This window comes from Vulpes lagopus, unplaced genomic scaffold (genome assembly GCF_018345385.1).
Source record: "Vulpes lagopus strain Blue_001 unplaced genomic scaffold, ASM1834538v1 ctg48, whole genome shotgun sequence".
NCBI classification, from domain to species: domain Eukaryota; kingdom Metazoa; phylum Chordata; class Mammalia; order Carnivora; family Canidae; genus Vulpes; species Vulpes lagopus.
In genome coordinates this window covers 55247-71501 of record NW_024570855.1, presented here as the reverse complement: position 1 = coordinate 71501, position 16255 = coordinate 55247, and the positions used below count along the sequence as shown (strand labels likewise).

General features: G+C 52.2%; 1 protein-coding gene across 16 annotated transcripts in view; it reads left to right on the top strand.

Annotated features, from left to right (window-relative positions):
- The window catches only part of LIMCH1 (LIM and calponin homology domains 1), a 302543-nt gene that overhangs the window by 239421 nt on the left and 46867 nt on the right, over positions 1-16255 (top strand). For 13 of the 16 annotated variants that reach the window (XM_041742411.1, XM_041742408.1, XM_041742403.1 and 10 more), the window contains 5 exons: positions 3169-3204; positions 7316-7442; positions 8254-8411; positions 8612-9020; positions 12279-12494. In XM_041742411.1, coding sequence (XP_041598345.1) covers positions 3169-3204; positions 7316-7442; positions 8254-8411; positions 8612-9020; positions 12279-12494 — 946 coding nt within the window. The remainder of the gene's footprint in view (positions 1-3168; positions 3205-7315; positions 7443-8253; positions 8412-8611; positions 9021-12278; positions 12495-16255) is intronic. The other 3 variants (XM_041742412.1, XM_041742409.1, XM_041742410.1) reach the window with 1 other exon arrangement.

Here is a 16255-nt window from a genome sequence, read left to right as displayed (position 1 = left end):
GGCCCCACATGGCCTTTGAGAGGCCAGGTCTTTGCCTGCACTCGGCGGGGAGGAAGCGGGGGCTGGCACCCCCCAGCTCGTGATGACCGCATCCCACAGAAGACCCATCGGAGCGGGGGGGGGATGAGCACCCGCCCCACTGCACAGGGGACCTAGGGGACCTGGAGGCTACAGGGGCTGATGCATTCCCTGCCTCCGGCTCAGACAGGGTCCTCTTTACCCCATGGGGATGGACGGCTCCTGGGGCACCGAGCAGGTGAGCGCCTCGGGGACCTGCGTCTCCTTCCCTGAGTGCGTGCTGAGGGGTGAAGGCTGGACCACAGCGGGGCTGGGGCTCAGGGGCCGGGGCTGAGGGCGGGACGGCAGGGAGCATGGGCGGCCACTCCCGTCCCGTGACGCCAGCTCCAGGGTGCTGGCGTGTAGGCTGCTGGGCAGCGATGCCCGGGTGCCCCCGGGGGGCACGGGTCAGGAGGTGTGCAGAGTGGGCCCCGACCTTCCTAAACGTCCTGGCCTCACCACTGGCCTCTACTCAGAGCCGTTCTTTCTCCTCTCTCCCTCCCTTCCTTCCTCCTTCCTGCCATCCTCCCTCCCTCCCTTCCATCCTCCCTTCTTCCCGTCCTCCCTTCCATCCTTCCTTCCTCCCTTCCTCTCTGCCATCCTTCTTTCTGCTGGGACGCTCATACCGACTGTGCTTTGCCCAATCTTGTACCTACTGACCCACCCACTTTGCGCTCCTTAAAAAGTCCCTTTATCAGTGGTTCCCCGGCTTCCCATAGGACACCCGAGAGAAAGCCATCCGGAGCCCGAGCTCTAATCACCTGCTCCCTATAACAGCCAGGCCGTTCTGCTCACAGCGATGCCCTCTCGAAGCTCATGAGTGAGTCAGAGAGGAAGTCCCCTAAGTCAGTCTAGGCCTCCCAAAGGGGTGAACGAAGGGCATCCTCAGAGACTGCGCTATTCTTTGGTCCCTAAGTGCCCGACACCTGCTTCCCGAGGGCCTCGTCCGCTCCGTCCTCAGGGAGCCCAGAGGGGCACCCCCGCCCTCTTGGAGCTTGTGCTGTGGTGAGCCCGCGTCTGTCGGCAGAGACCTCCACGAATGCCGTTAAGGATTCTCGGGTACGGGCAGCCCGGGGGGGCTCAGCAGTTTAGCGCTGCCTTCGGCCCAGGGTGTACTCCTGGAGTTCCGGGATCGAGTCCCACCTCGGGCTCCCTGCATGGAGCCTGCTTCTCCCTCTGCCTGTGTCTCTGCCTCTCTCTCTCTCTCTCTCTCTGTATTCTCATGAATAAAAAAATAAAATCTTAAAAAAAAAAAAAAGGGATTCTCGGGTAGAAGCAGTGGGGATTCGAATCCGTCCTACGCGCAACGTGTAGCTCAGTCTCCTCGACAAAAACGTGCTAACGGAGCCGAACCCAGAGGAACGCGTACTGCGTGGTTCTGTGCCCACGGCACGACACGGTCGACACTAACCCCCGCACGTGTGTGGCCTGTGCAGCTTCGCTGGGAAGTGTGTGTGGCGGGTGCACCTGCTGCGTACACTTTAAAGCTCCATAAAACACTCACAAAGATCCCCAGGTAGAGACGCAAAAACACGAGCTATTAGTTGGTCGTCTGTAGGTTAACCAGGCATGACCTCCCTGCTCTCTTCCCTGGAGAATCTAGAAAACTGGATTTGAATACGCCCATTGCAACAGCCCGTTAACCGGCAGACGTGGGAGTTGGGGGCTCACACGCTGTCCCCTGACCTGGGGGAGGTCGTCCACTCCAGTGTTGTACGGTCCCGGGACAATCGAGGGTTTTCAGACTTTAGCCCCTCCTGGAACTGTCCCCTGGAGGAGGGGCAGGAGGCGGGCCTTGCTGCTAGGAGAGAGAGACCCACAAACCCTCTGGTCGTTCCCCCCCCCCCCCCCAGACCTTGGGTCGGGCCCTGGTCCGGTCGCCTTCACTGTGAACGAGGACAATGACCAATCAGTGTTCTAGAACGACGGGAGCAGGTAAGTCGGCGGGGGGGGGGGGGGGGGCGGTGTGCACTGAGCATTCCAGGGTGTTTTCCCCGAAGATGCAGGAACACGTCTTTAGAAATCACTCTTTTCCCCATAAACTGTTACAAAACTGAACACGAGACTAGGTAATTTTTGCTGAAAACCCCAAAATTCAACTTGCTGGGAACTGAAAGCAGAGCTTTTTTTTTTTTTCCCCCTTTACTCAAATAAGTCTTTGTCCACCATCAGAGTGAGAAATGAACAGCCTCTGAGAGCGGAGGTAAGAACCTTCTTTTAAAATTTCCCTTGGCTCAGGAGCTCAGGAGACAGTCCTTTGTGGAAGCGGCTTTTTAAAAAACGTGCTTTAAAATATGTCTTTTCAGTGCCCTCATTTCTCTCTCTTTTTTTTTCCAATTTAACCTTTTTCTTGGCTTTATCAGATACCTTAAAATGTAAAGTGTCTGTACTGCAGAAGGTACAGCTTCGTAGCTCTGAATTATCAGACTGTGAAAGATTGTAAAAAAAAAAAGATTCCAAAACTTCGGTTTTTCAAGTTATGGAATATTATCCAAGTCTGGTTTTGATTAGGGCCCTGCCAGTTTTCTAGGAATTGTGGTTTTTGTCAAATGCATGCGGAAGGCACTGATTGGGGCTCTGGTTGGAGTTCTGGTTTGCTTTCAGAAAACTGCAGAAACGCTCCCTGATGGCACTTGTGCAAACGCATGAGCGCGGCAGGGCGGAGTCAGGAGCGTGCGCCCCACTCCGGGTGCCCCTGGAGCCCGCCGCCCGCCCGCCACCGACGTAAGGGCATGAGCAATTTAACCGTTTGTGACCGACCGTAATTCAGGTTTGGCTTCTCTTCTTCCTCCTCTGATACTGCCTCCTGCACACATCGTGGGCTGCACCTAAGCCGCCTTGTGTTTGGACTGAGCAGATTTTTTTTTTTTTTTGTGGGCAGCACGGAGGCCTATTTTCACTTCTTCTCAGTGTTTTAATACACGTTTTGCATTCCTTAGAAATGTCGGGACTCCGCTCTCAGTCTCAGCAGCTAACGACGCTTCTCTTCCAGTGTGATGGGCAGCGACGGCCCGGCCGCAGACACGTCGCGGGCGATGTCTGCTGCCGGCCCGGTTCCGGAGCTGACCGTCTGTCTCGCCCCCTCCTCTAATTTTGTATTTGGTCTTGTAGATACGGGCCGAGGACTCCTGTGTCTGATGACGCAGAGTAAGTTGCCTTGCGTTTGTAGGAACCCGGTAATAATAACTGGCCCAAGCTGCATGCCCGCAGGACTCCCCACTAATGGGAATGCCATGGAGGCAGCAGCGAAGCAAGCGGCTGGCCTGCCTCACGCGGCCCCGGCAGCGCTCGAAGCGGAGTGCAGGACGTAGGCTCCTGCAGGGACGCGGGCGCGAGGGTGCCCCAAGCATGACTCTGAGGCACAGCTGCTGCTTAAACCCTAACATTTGCTTTCCACGGGCGTGGCATGGCGGGGCTGCTCATAGGGCCTGGCTGTTGGTGCCCCTTGTGAACCACAGAATCGTTCTGCGTTTTGCTCTTAATTCTTGATATGTGAGGACTTGGCCTTAACAATGAAGCAAGTCATTCTCACGGCCTTGGTTTTTTTTTTTTTTGTTTTTTGTTTTTTGTTTTTTTTGAGCTAAGAAAATAAATCCTAAACCACTAATGATAGCTTCAGAAGCCCAAGTTCCTCCCAGGTTGGAGTAATGTAAACTGTGGGGTGCTCAAGACCAGACCCTTGGGGTTGCGTTCGAATTCTGTGGCATAGCAAGGGGTCAGGATGTCCAACACGAGGTGGGCTTTCCGCTCCCGGCTCCTTAGCTTCCGCTGCTCTCGGAGGGTCATTCCCTGCCTCTGCCTCACATCTCAGTGTGAGAAGCCAGCCCTCCCCACCCGTGACCGCAGTGACTCTGTCTCAGAAACGGGTTCCCCATCTGCAGAGCATCCTGAAGCAGAAATCCTCCAAGGCAAAAGTCCCCTTTGCAGATTCCTAGTTTTCGCAGATCTGGGTAAATTTTTGTATTTTAAGAAACTTAATTCATATCTAATTCTCAGGGAGTGGCGCACCAGCCACCCCGTGTGAAGCGCTGTGCGTGCTGGTGCAGCCCGGGCCGTCCGACCGGCAGTGCTTGGCCTGAGATGCGGACGGCACCAAGGGGTCAAGGTGTGAAGACTCAGAAATGCCTGCCGCCCACAGCAATGCGATTAGGCCCCCAGCTCGCTGCCCCGGGACCGCGTCCCTGTTGGCGTTCAGGTGTCCGCTTGCTTTGTGCTCCTTGCGCTAAGGCGTCCGCCTCGGGTGCCAGGGCGTGTTCCGGTGTGCAGCCAGCAACTGCCTGGTGGCCCGGCGTGCAGGACGGTCACGTCACAGCCCTGAGGTCTCCCCAAGCTGAACGGGCTGCGTGGCGCCGAGGCGTCTGCGGGGTTGAGCCCTGCTTCTCGCTTGCAGGGTCTGTGGTGGCGACAGAGCCCCCCCGGGAGGGACACAGGCAGGACGGGCTGGCCGCCAACATGCTGGTGGGCTGGACTTGCTGTCTGCCGGTGCAGAGCCCGATGGAGGTGCAAATCCCGGGAGCTGGGGGCAGGAGGCCGCGGCCGAGTCTTGCTGCGCCTGAACGCGAGACCTCACCCACAGGAAACGTCCATGGATTTTGTTTTTCCTTAAGGAGGTGCCAGTGGGTCTCCCCGCTCCGCTCCAAATTCACAAAAAGCAGCCTCGTGGGCAAAGAGGAAGCGGAGCTGCCGTCCAGGGGTCTTACCTGGAGCATCCAGGGGCCCGCGGGTGTCTCTCGGGAGCGGACACGCCTCCCCGAAACCGCGAGGGGCGCAGAGTGCAAGGTCGTGTCGGGAGATTGTTTCTCAAGTAGAAGCGTTAGTGACCCAGTTCATTCCCCACTCTCTCCCGCTTTGGAGACCTTTCAGGGGCCACGACTGGCCGGGCTCTCTACTCAGGAGCGGCACGTTCTCAGGACAGCCCCAGTCGAACAAAAATGTGCCCTTTAAGGAAAACGCAGGTCGGGGTGGGGGTCAGGGTGGGGGGCAGAGGTCTCCACCTCCCGGGCATGCCCGTGCATCTAGTTTCACCCCCTTGCCCTGCTCTTCAGGTGCACACCCCTCGAGCCTGCGCCCCCCCCCCCCCCGCCCGGGGACCCTGTCCCAGCAGCACATGACACAGGCTCGGAGCAGATGCTCCATGCAAGTCACATCAACATCCTGCAACCTGGGCTCCTCCACGGCCACCACCTGCCCCCAGACACGCGCCCCTTTGTGCTGGAGGCCGAGTCCCACCTCTGAGGTCCGAACATTTTCCCAATGGTGACTCAGCCCATGTTCTAGCTAGTATTATCAATTCTCCACTTGCTTAGTTCCTTGTTTTTTTTTTTTTGGCCAGTTTGCTGGTATTTCTTAACCCAGAACAAAACACAAAAACCCCTATCGGGGAAAATAGTCCTTCCTGGTATCCGGGAGGGCAAACGAGAGTTTCTCTTTTTATTCTGCCCACACTTGGGCTGCGGTAATTACAACTTCACGGTGGGGCGGAGACAGGAACCCAGGGCAGAAGAGGGCACTTCCCAGGGCCTTGCTCCTGTCCTCTTCCGAGTGACCAAACCAAATCCCAAATCTTGGACAAGACCATTTTTTCCCTGGGGTTCCAGAGGGAGACCCGGCTCCAGGAATGTGATGAATGTCAGTCTCCCTCCGGAAAGCCTACTTAAGTGAGTTTTCATGCACGATGTTAAAAAAAAAAAAAAAAACCAACCAGGTTAGACTTTTCTACCTACCTCTGCAAACTCCCCAAACCTTCTTAAACGACATTAATAAATAGTAAAAAATAAATGAAAAGCCACAGCCCCTTGCCCCTTGGAGGGCTGCGCTTTATCCTTCTGGAAGGCTTGGCGGCCGTGGGCAGCACTACCTACGGAGCGTGCAGAGGCGGCTCCACGTGCTGGCTTGTCCCATCTGTGCCGTAGAAGCCGCAGGTAAAAGTCCTTCCATGCAGTCTGTGCAGTCAAGGTATCAGAATGCTCTTGGGAAAGACCGGTTACAAGCACAGTCTCCCACGCTGGCTCTCTTAGGTCAGACTTAAATAATCCAATGTGTAGATAGAAGGGGGAGGCCCCCCAATGGATTGAACCTGGACGCACCGCCATGCAGGTGGGCAACCACTGCCCTGAGCGTCGGTCTTCCCTTCCCAGAGAGCTGGGCGCTAAGGACCCACCGGCATCCAGCGCTGCTGCTGCTGCTGCTCGTCATCTGGCCGTGGGGATGACTATTTTGCACGTCACCCCGATGTCTAGAATTAATCGGTGTCTAAGTGCATGGCTTTTCTTTTCTTTTCTTTTTTTTTTTTTGCATTAAGCTGGCTTCGAAAATGGACTCTCCTCATCTTGCGTTCTTGGAGTTTAACAGCAGACCTGCATTTTTTTGATTTTGGACCATGTGACCCACTTGGTCCCAGAACTCATTTCTTTGAGAGAAGAAAAAAAAAAAAGAGGGAGGGGGAGGATTTTGCTTTAGTTTGTATTTCTGTTTTCATCTTGCTGCTTCAGCTTTTGCCGTAACAAAGGCCGTGTGAGCACCATGGAATAGTCCCTGTGGTCTTGCCCAAAGTGTAATGCGCTCCTACAGAATGTTATCAGTAATACGTGTAGCCTAAGGGTCTAAAAAACTGCTCGCCCTCCCAAAGAGTAAATTTAGAAGCCAAAGTAAGGTAAAATGCTCGTGAGACTATTAGGATACGCTGGTTTCTATGTTTTACTCCTGCGTCTTTACAATAAAACACCTTTTATCATTGATTGCAAGGCGCTATCGACTGCACTACCAGTGTAGACATTCTTACAGGAACCAGAAATAACCACATCAGATCTATGAGTCAATCAAGCCTAGGGCTGGATGCAGCCGCAGCTCAGAAGACGCAGCTGGGTGCGTGAGCCTGGAGGCCGGGTGATGCCTGGAGGGTACAGAGGTCGCCTTAGTGTGCAGAGCGTGTAAGGCAGCTCTTGACGCACGAGCGCCCACCTAGGGGCAAGTTCTGCTTTGCGGAATGCCAGCCTCCTTGCCCACAGCCTCCCGCCTGCACCTTCTGTCTTCACTCCGCTTTCTGACACATTTGCCAATGAGAAAAGCCCAGAGCTTCCCAGTACCTTCCCTGCTCTTCCAAACACATCCGGCACCTGCACCTTCAGTCCCATGGGCCGCGTCGCTGGCTGCGGCCGCCCTGCAGGCCGAGTGGCTGCGGGAGAGGGTGGGGGTCCCCCTGGGGCGGAGCGTGCCGAGCAGCAGGACCCGGCCCATGGCTGCCCCCCGTGTCCCCCAGGAGCTCCAGCCTGCTGGACATGCGGTGTGAGGAGGAGGCCGCGGTGCAGCCACACAGCAGGGCCCGCCAGGAGCAGCTGCAGCTCATAAACAGCCATCTGCGCGAGGAGGACGACAAGTGGCAGGACGTGAGTGCCGTGGGCTGCGGGCCGGGCTGCGCCTGCACGGGGGGGGGGGGGGGGGGGGGCCTGCGAGCTGAGAGGCCCTGTCGTAGCCGGAGTGCCAGGACCCGGGGCCGGGGCAGGGAGGGCCAGGACAGTGACCAGACCGGGCGTGGCCCTTCGCGGCCCTCACAGAGCCCCCAAGCAGCCCGTGGGGACCCTACCATCCCTGAAGAGCTGAAGCCTGTAACACCAACAGTAGAGCTGGCACCCCGTAGGCACCCCACCTTGTGACCCCGGGCAGGCTGGCAGGAGTCCACGTCACTGCCACCCTCACCTTAGACATCAGGGAATCGAGGCACAGATAGGCTGTTAAACGTGCCAAGATCCCAAAGCAGGGAGGACCCGCTCGGCTGCACCCCCACCCACCCGACCCCATAGGAACAATGACCTCTGCCTTCTGCGGGGTCTGTGCCTGATCCCAACCACTCCATCGTCAGTGAGCGCATTCGCAATGTGCGGGACATAGATGGGAAGAAATGAGGTTTCCCAGGGGCCCCGGGAGGCAGCACCTTAAACCCCGGCAGCTGGCTATGAGTGAGCTATGATGCTAGCTCATATTACCATGGTTACACGGACGCACTGCCCTGGCCCAGGGAACGGGCTCCATCCGGATGTCTCCTGCCTTCGAGGCGTCCCTGTTCCCACCAGACTTCCGCTGGGTTGAGTGGGGGCGGCTCGCCAAGCGCTGGGCCCACGAAGGGGGACCCAGGCTCACCTGCGCATCCGCATCCGTAGCAGCATCTCATGTCTCCCCTACACCCCCCCACGCCCCCAGGACCTGGCTCGTTGGAAGAGCCGTAGAAGAAGTGCTTCCCAGGACTTAATCAAGAAAGAGGAAGAGAGGAAGAAAATGGAGAAGTTACTGGCTGGAGAGGATGGGACGAGTGAACGAAGGAAAAGCATCAAAACCTACAGAGAAATCGTTCAAGAAAAGTGAGTCATTTCTGTTGTTGTTTTAAACGTGCAGTAGTATCGAGATGTGCTTCGTTCTAAGACGGTGGTTATCACGAAGGCTCGGACACCCACGTGGCCCGGGGTGTCCCCCTTTCAGCTCAGCCTTGGCTCCTACCAAGGTCTTTGTGATTATGACTGTTGACTGTGTCGTTGCTTCCCTTGCTGTGTCCATCCTGTAGGGAGCGGAGAGAGAGGGAGCTGCACGAGGCCTATAAGAACGCGCGGTCCCAGGAGGAGGCAGAGGGGATCCTTCAGCAGTACATCGAGAGGTTCACCATCAGCGAGGCTGTCCTCGAACGCTTGGAGATGCCAAAAATTCTGGAAAGAAGCCATTCAACGGAGCCAAACTTAACCCCCTTCCTGAACGACCCTAACCCCATGAAGTACCTGCGGCGACAGTCACTGCCTCCACCCAAATTCACTGCCACCGTGGAGACCACCATCGCCCGGACCAGTGTTCTGGATACCGGCGTGTCAGCAGGCGGCGGGTCTCCAAGCAAGACTGTCCCTCCCAAAGCAGTGCCTATGCTGACACCCAAGCCTTACTCCCAGCCCAAAAACTCTCAAGACGTTCTGAAGACCTTTAAGGTAGGACACACTCCCTAAGAATCCCAGGTAATCGATCCACAAAAAGAAGCATCTTGCCCCCAAGAAGATGCAATTATTTTTTATCAAGCAAAAGCAGAATGGTTTAGCGTTCCCCATTGTGAAGGTTGGGTCTCGGGGGATTTGGTTAAAGTCTCCAAATAGGAGCAGGGTTTAGTTCCAGTCCCATATAACTGGTCTCTCTACCCTTGATTTAGTAAAACCCTGGGGCTCTCCAGCCATGTGGAGGTCTAGCAAACTCCCCCGAAAAAAAATCGTAATTGCCTTTGGTTTCGATAGAGGCGTATGCAGCCACCCCTTCTTTTTTAAAGAATTTGGCATCATGTCCGAAAAGATGCTAGAGTCGCACAGAAGGAACGACGCAAGGAGCCCATAGGAACGCGGGATGTCCTTGATTCTCAGATGAGACGGGTTTCAAAAAACTTTTTTTTTTTAAGGGGAAAAAAACTAGGTTGTTTCCTGCCGATGAGTAGGTAATGTTCCAGAACCAAAGAACCTCCTGTGTCAACCAAGCATCTTCTCGCTTCCTCAGATTCCAGTGTTTTCCCTCACGTCACGAGGAAGCAGGCCGTTCTTTGGCTTACGCTCTTTTGACTACAAAGAAAAACTAGTTTTCGTTGTCCCTGCACAGCACGTGGGTTCTTAATGGGTCACAGAGGCGGGATTCATGAGCAGGAGACACGGGCACGTGGCCGTAAGGAAAGTCTGCTTGGCTACTGCCCGTTGACGATGTGACGTCACGGATCTTCCCGTCGAATTTCAGAGGGAACCAAACTTGGCTTAACTGACCCGGGATGGATCTTAACCATCCTTGCCTTAGGCTTTGATGGAACAGAAGGAGGGTGTCCTGGATGTCCTATCTGGGCCGAGTCAAGATGTGGGTCCCTCGCGGGGCTGGGGCTGTGTCTTCCCAGCTCTGTCCCGGGAGCCTGGGCTAGGTGCCCGGCACGTAGTGGGCGCTCAGGAAGTTCTTAGTGAATAAATACATGGATTTTCCCCCTGAGAAGCTGAGCTGCTCATCATGCACGCTCACACAGGGACGAGCGTGTCCCCGTCGCGCTCACGTCCCACCTATGCTGCGGCAGCTCTCCGTCTCGGGCTCATGACCCAGCGCGGTCCGTGATGGTTTACAAAGGAACATGCGATGCGGAGGTGGCCCAGCGCGGGGATGGGAATACTTGACTTGGTACCCGAGCATCTGCTGGGATAAGCCAGCTGTCCACTGCCCGTCCTCTATGTGAGTAGTACAAGGTGGTCATGTAAACTGAGGAACCAGGATAGATGACTTGAAGGCAGGACTTTGACCCTGAGGGAACCTTGCCTCCCACTGTTGTGGCAAAACCGCGTAAGAGGGCCTCAGGAGGAACACGCGTGGGGTGGGGGGAGCAGAGCTTCAGCTGAGATCTTTTTAGAGCTGGGGTTTGCTCTTGACCACCCACGAGCCGTGGACGCGTCACTGGCATTGGGGGCTATTGCCCCATACGCAGCCCACCATTGACCAGCCATGGCCACATGCAAAGGGTAAGGCCAGCTCGGAAGCTAAGGGGGATGTGCGTGTTCCTGTGGGGAGGGCAGGGGGCGGCGGGGACAGACAGTATGGGCTCAGGTTCCCAGGACGATACAAGTAAGGGTAAAGGATGATCAAGTGAGGAGTTAAAGGCAGCGTTTATCACAGTGACAGTTGCTACCTGTCGCCAGGTTGTGAAATCCACTTAGTAGCTTGGTATCAGCATTTTTTAAAAATAAAGCAAAATTAAAAAATAAAAAATAAAAAAAAAACAACCTCTAGTGCACCACACAGAATACAAGTAAATAGCGTTTCTGCAAAAGTCCTTTTTCAGCTGTATTTATGGGGGGGAGCTCAGCTGTGATTTAAGTTTCTTTCTTATGGATCACAGGCAACAGATTACGTGAGCCACTGGCTCATGGTGAATGAGCGACACCTAACACCTGGCCTTCCCTGGATTCCTTGTGGAGGATCTTAGGGCGCCTCGTAATTATAATAGCTAATGTTTACACGCACGGAATGTGCCTGACACCGTGTAAACTCCGTACGTGAGTCAGTCCGTGAGATCCCCTCCACGGTGCTCTCCAGGAGAGGCAGGTGTTAGGGAGTTGCTGGGTGGGGAGCCCGAGCACACAGAGGGAAACACCTGAAGATCATGTGGTTTGGGACCCGAGGGGGGCCGACTGCAGAGCTCCTTGCGTGACCGCTGTGTACTCACCTCGGACCCCAAGACGGGGCGTTCTGGGTGCCTTTCAATAAGCCAGACCTAGCTGACCCCCCCTCTCGACTCCTCCTTTCTTGCCTTTCCCACCTTCCCTAGACATGGGTGCAAAACAAAGATATTTTAATGTGTATGGCCTTCCGTTCTTGAAAAAATCGGGATTGTAAAATTACCTGGAAATAGGGCTTTACTGCGATGTAGCATAGCATCGGGCCAGGGGCCCTCCGTGTTAGCTTGCGAAAATGTACCCGTTGCCCCCTTACCGCAGGGTAACCTGTAAAAGATTCCTGATCTGATGCGGGTTCCACCTCATTCATAGAAAAAAAAAATCTCAAAGTCGTGGAATAGCATTCAGAATTTAAATGGAGAAGTAGCGCAATCCAAGTAGGTGATGTGCATCCATACTTAAGATTCCTTGATTTTTTTCTACACTTAATTTTTTTTGTATTTTTTATATTTATATATTTTTATATATTTATATATTTTTATAAATATATTTTTATATATTTATATTTTATTTTATTTGAAATCAATTAACATGGTGTGCTAATTAACATAGTGTATTATTCATTTCAGAGTCTACGTTTTAAAATAAGAGCCCACCCCAAGTAAGGTGAGCATGAAATTTAATCCAAAGTGAAGTGGCCTGAGATTTATGACCTTTTATTTTTTTTTTCCTTCAAAGCCTAAATATTTATTTTTTTATTTATTTTTAAATTTTTTTATTGGAGTTCAATTTGCCAACATATAGCATAACATCCAGTGCTCATCCCGTCAAGTGCCCCCCTCACCTAGTCATATGGTCTCATTCATTTGGGGATTTATGACCTTTTAAAGAGGCCATCAGAAAGGTCATTTATGGGAGGCCCGATTTCCAGAACGGATGGGGGCATATGAAAGACCTCATTTCTTTGCTGGACTAAGATTAATAAATGATAATGTCTTCCAATGACCCTAAATGTGTTATCTCGTTGGGAAATAGCATGGTTTTTGTGCATTGTGTGTCTTACAGGTAGATGGGAAAGTCAGCATGAATGGAGAAGCAGTTCATGGTGACAAGGAGAAGGAGAGAGAATGTCCCACGGTGGCACCTGCCCCCTCATTAACCAAACCCCAGATGTTTGAAGGTGTGGCCAGAGTGCACGGGTCCCCAGTGGAGCTCAAACAGGACAACAATAGCATTGAGATCAACATAAAGAAGCCCAGTTCCGTTCCCCAAGAACTGAGAGTAAGAATGAACTTTTCTTTTCCTTTTTTTGGGGTGATTCCATGGTGAAAGAGTCTACTTTTAAAAATAAGTCGGTCTTGAATAGCCACCGTTTCTTCCCTCCGTGTGGGTATGTCATCTTGCTGAGGCTGCCGTAGCAAAGTGCCATACGTTGAGTGGGTTAGGAATCAGAAACGACCTGCGTCATAGTCGTGCTGGCCGGGAGCCCAAAGTGAGGGTCTTGCGGGATGGCCCCTTCCGCGGGCTGTGAGGGAGACTCTGCTCGGTGCCGCCCTGCTGGTTTCGGGGGTTTGCTAGCCCATCTCTGGCTGTCGTTGGCTTGTAGAAGCGCCGCCCTGCTCTCTGCCTTCATCTTCACCTGCAATCCTACCCGTTCCCTGCCCGTGCCCAAGCCTCCCCTTTCTGTAAGGACACGCGTTAATCCTGGATGAGGGACCCACTCTGCTCCGGTCCTAGAGGTCGGGGTTAGGACCACACCTAACGTGACTCGTTATATCTGCAATGAGGTTACCTCCCAGGAAGGCCTCGCCTTCCCAGGAGTGCGAGGAGGTAGGACTTCAACACACGAATTTGGGGTGCTGTGGGGAGACACAATTCAACCGAACCGTGGGGTGTTACAGAAGTTGTATTATAGCTTATGAATAACAGAGACTTTTCCTTGTCTTCACATTCTTGGTTATCGAGTGTTACAGAAAAATAAATCCATCTCTAAAGGACCTTTTCCCTCCCTCTTTGTTCCCCATCAGACTTGTGAATACGTGTGAAAATGACTGGTGCCCTAAGGACCTGGCTTTCCATCCTTGACAAATGTATGAAAGGGTATCTATCTTATTAGCTAAATAAATAAATAAATAAATAAATAAATAAATAAATAATAAATAATAAATAAAACTACAAAAAGATTAAAAAGAAACCAAAAGATTAAAAGCAATAAAATGTTTTATTAGTTTAGCCCCTTAAATTCAGAGCAACTGGACCCAACTATTGAGTGGCCAAGCTGAAAAACATAGGGTGGTTCAAGAACAGCAGAAGAGAAAACTCAAAATCCTATTATATTTGCTGGTTCAGAATGTAAAATACAGCCAGGAAGAGCTCGCTTTCCAGGGCTCTCAGGACGGGTCCTGCTGGTTTTGTGGCTCAGACCCAAACTTTCTCGACCACGGACACAGCCCAGCTTTTAGGACGCAGGCTGGACTCTGCACAGTCTTGTTCATTCTCACCAGACGCTGATTTCTGCAGTCTTCGTCGCTGGAGTTTGGGTCGGAATCGCAGAGGATGGGGGAGACCTGCACATTTTAATGCCCCAGAGCCTGGAAAGGTCCGACCCAGAGGGAAACTTGTCTTCCGAGGCTGAGTCAGAAGACCCAGCGAGCTAAACTCCCCTTGGGCTGGACCTTATTTTTCTGATCTCCGGAGATATCCTCTTATCTCTTACCCTCGTTTAAGTGCAGTGTACCTGGCGTACCACGTCCTCTTCATTTCTAGGGCACGTCAGAGCGACCCGATAGCCTTCCACATTGCGAGCGGCCCCGCAGTGAGTCCGGGTACCGCCATCGCCGTGCGGAGTCGTCACAATACTACGGACTGTAGTCCCTATCTGTACGCCGTCTCCCCGTGACCTGCTGTAGAACCAGGAGCTTATTTATCTATTTTTAATTCTTTGAGGAACCTCCACACCGTTTCCCACAGTGGCTGCACCGTTTGCATTTCCCCCAAGAGTGTACAAGGTTCCCTTTTCTCTGCCTCCTTGCCAGCTCTTATTCTTTGTCTTCTTGGTGTAGCCAACGGGAAAGGAGTGAGACGGTATCTCGTTGTGGTTTTTTGTTTTTTGGGTTGTTTTTTTTTTTTTTTTTTGGTTGTGGTTTTTATTTGCATTCTCCTTGAGGACGAGCGACGTGGAGCATCTTCCCGTGTGCCTCTTGGCCAGCTGGGTGTCGTCTTTGGAAAAACAGCTCAAGTCCTCTGCCTTTTTTTTTTTTTTTTTTTTTTTAATTTTTATTTATTTATGATAGTCACACAGAGAGAGAGAGAGAGAGGCAGAGACACGGGCAGAGGGAGAAGCAGGCTCCATGCACCGGGAGCCCGATGTGGGATTCGATCCCGGGTCTCCAGGATCGCGCCCTGGGCCAAAGGCAGGCGCTAAACCGCTGTGCCACCCAGGGATCCCCCTCTGCCTTTTTTTTTAAATCACTTTGTTTTTTGATATCAAGAGGTGTAACTTCTTTACATATTTCGGGTGTTAATCCCGTTATCGGACGGGTGACTTACAAACATCTTCTCCCTTTCCGTAGGTTGCCTTTTCGTTTTGTTGATGGTTTCCCTGGCCGTGCAGGAGCTTTTTAGTTTGATATAATCCAGTTTTTCCAGGGTTAGCTTCTGTTAGCCCAGCCTGAGGAGACTGGTCCAAACGAATACTACTGAGACAAACGTCAAAGAACCTATGATTTCCTCTAAGTATTTTATGGTTTTAGGTATCACAGTTAATATGTTGATCCATTTTGGATTTATTTGTAGACGGTAAGATAATGGCCGGGTTTCATTCTGGGGTTTGTCTTTTGAAGAATAAAATGTGTTTTCTCAGAGGAGCTGGAGGACATAGGTCTTCCCCATGGTGCCCAAGTCCTGTGGAGGAGTTTCAAACTGGAATAAACCTAAATAATTTCCTCACCATGGTAACATATTCACTGGCCTCCAGGAGCAAAGTTTTGAGATCCACGCATATGCTGAGTCTCTCATTGTGGAATTTAATCTCACTTTTCATTTGCATAAATGTTATCATCTCTGAAGAATTCTTAACAAATTATCCTAAGATGAAATGTTGAGTTTCGCTGCTAGAGTGGGAACTTCACTGGTAGAGTCAACACACGCTCTTAATTTTTTTATTTTTTTTATTTTTTATTTTTTTAAATTTTTCTTTATTTATGATAGTCACATACACACACAGAGAGAGAGAGAGAGAGAGAGAGAGAGAGAGAGAGAGGCAGAGACACAGGCAGAGGGAGAAGCAGGCTCCATGCACCGGGAGCCCGACGTGGGATTCGATCCCGGGTCTCCAGGATCGCGCCCTGGGCCAAAGGCAGGCGCCAAACCGCTGCGCCACCCAGGGATCCCCACGCTCTTAATTTTAAATTAGAAGTGCCTGTAATTAACTCGACATCGCAGTGGTAGGATTGCTTTTCTGGGACACTCAGGAATTCTGTTCTTATTTGTCTTTTGCCACAGTTATTGATACGCATTTCTTCAGTTCCCTCCATAAGGACTTTCCATGACTCGGTTTGATGACTCTGTCAGGCCACAGGCCCTTTGCACATACTCTCCAGCACAGCTCTTTCTCATTCTCCTTGGGAAAAGCAATGTTCTGGTGCCATGCTTGTCCCGTGACACCTGCCATGTAATAGAGGGACACAGGGCTGACTCGGGCACAGCCGACTGAGTATGAGAACAAACCCTGAGGGCTCTGCTATCGGGCACATGTCTGCTTTCTACCTCTTAACCAGTTCTGCCCTCTGACCATTTTGTTGTTTGAGTTTGGGGGAAACCCTGCCCTTGGATGAATAGATTTTATTCCCAACAGAAGTTAAAGCGACGAGGTTACGGTATGAAGCCCAAACTTGCTCTAAGTCTTTAACCCTTTAGAAGAAAAAACAGCTTTTTCTGTGGCATTAAGCAGCAGACTCCTAAGAAAGAGCAAGGGGTTTGTTGGTTTGTAGAGAAGCATAGCCTCCCTTTAAAAAATATACTCATTCTTGATGATTAGTAAT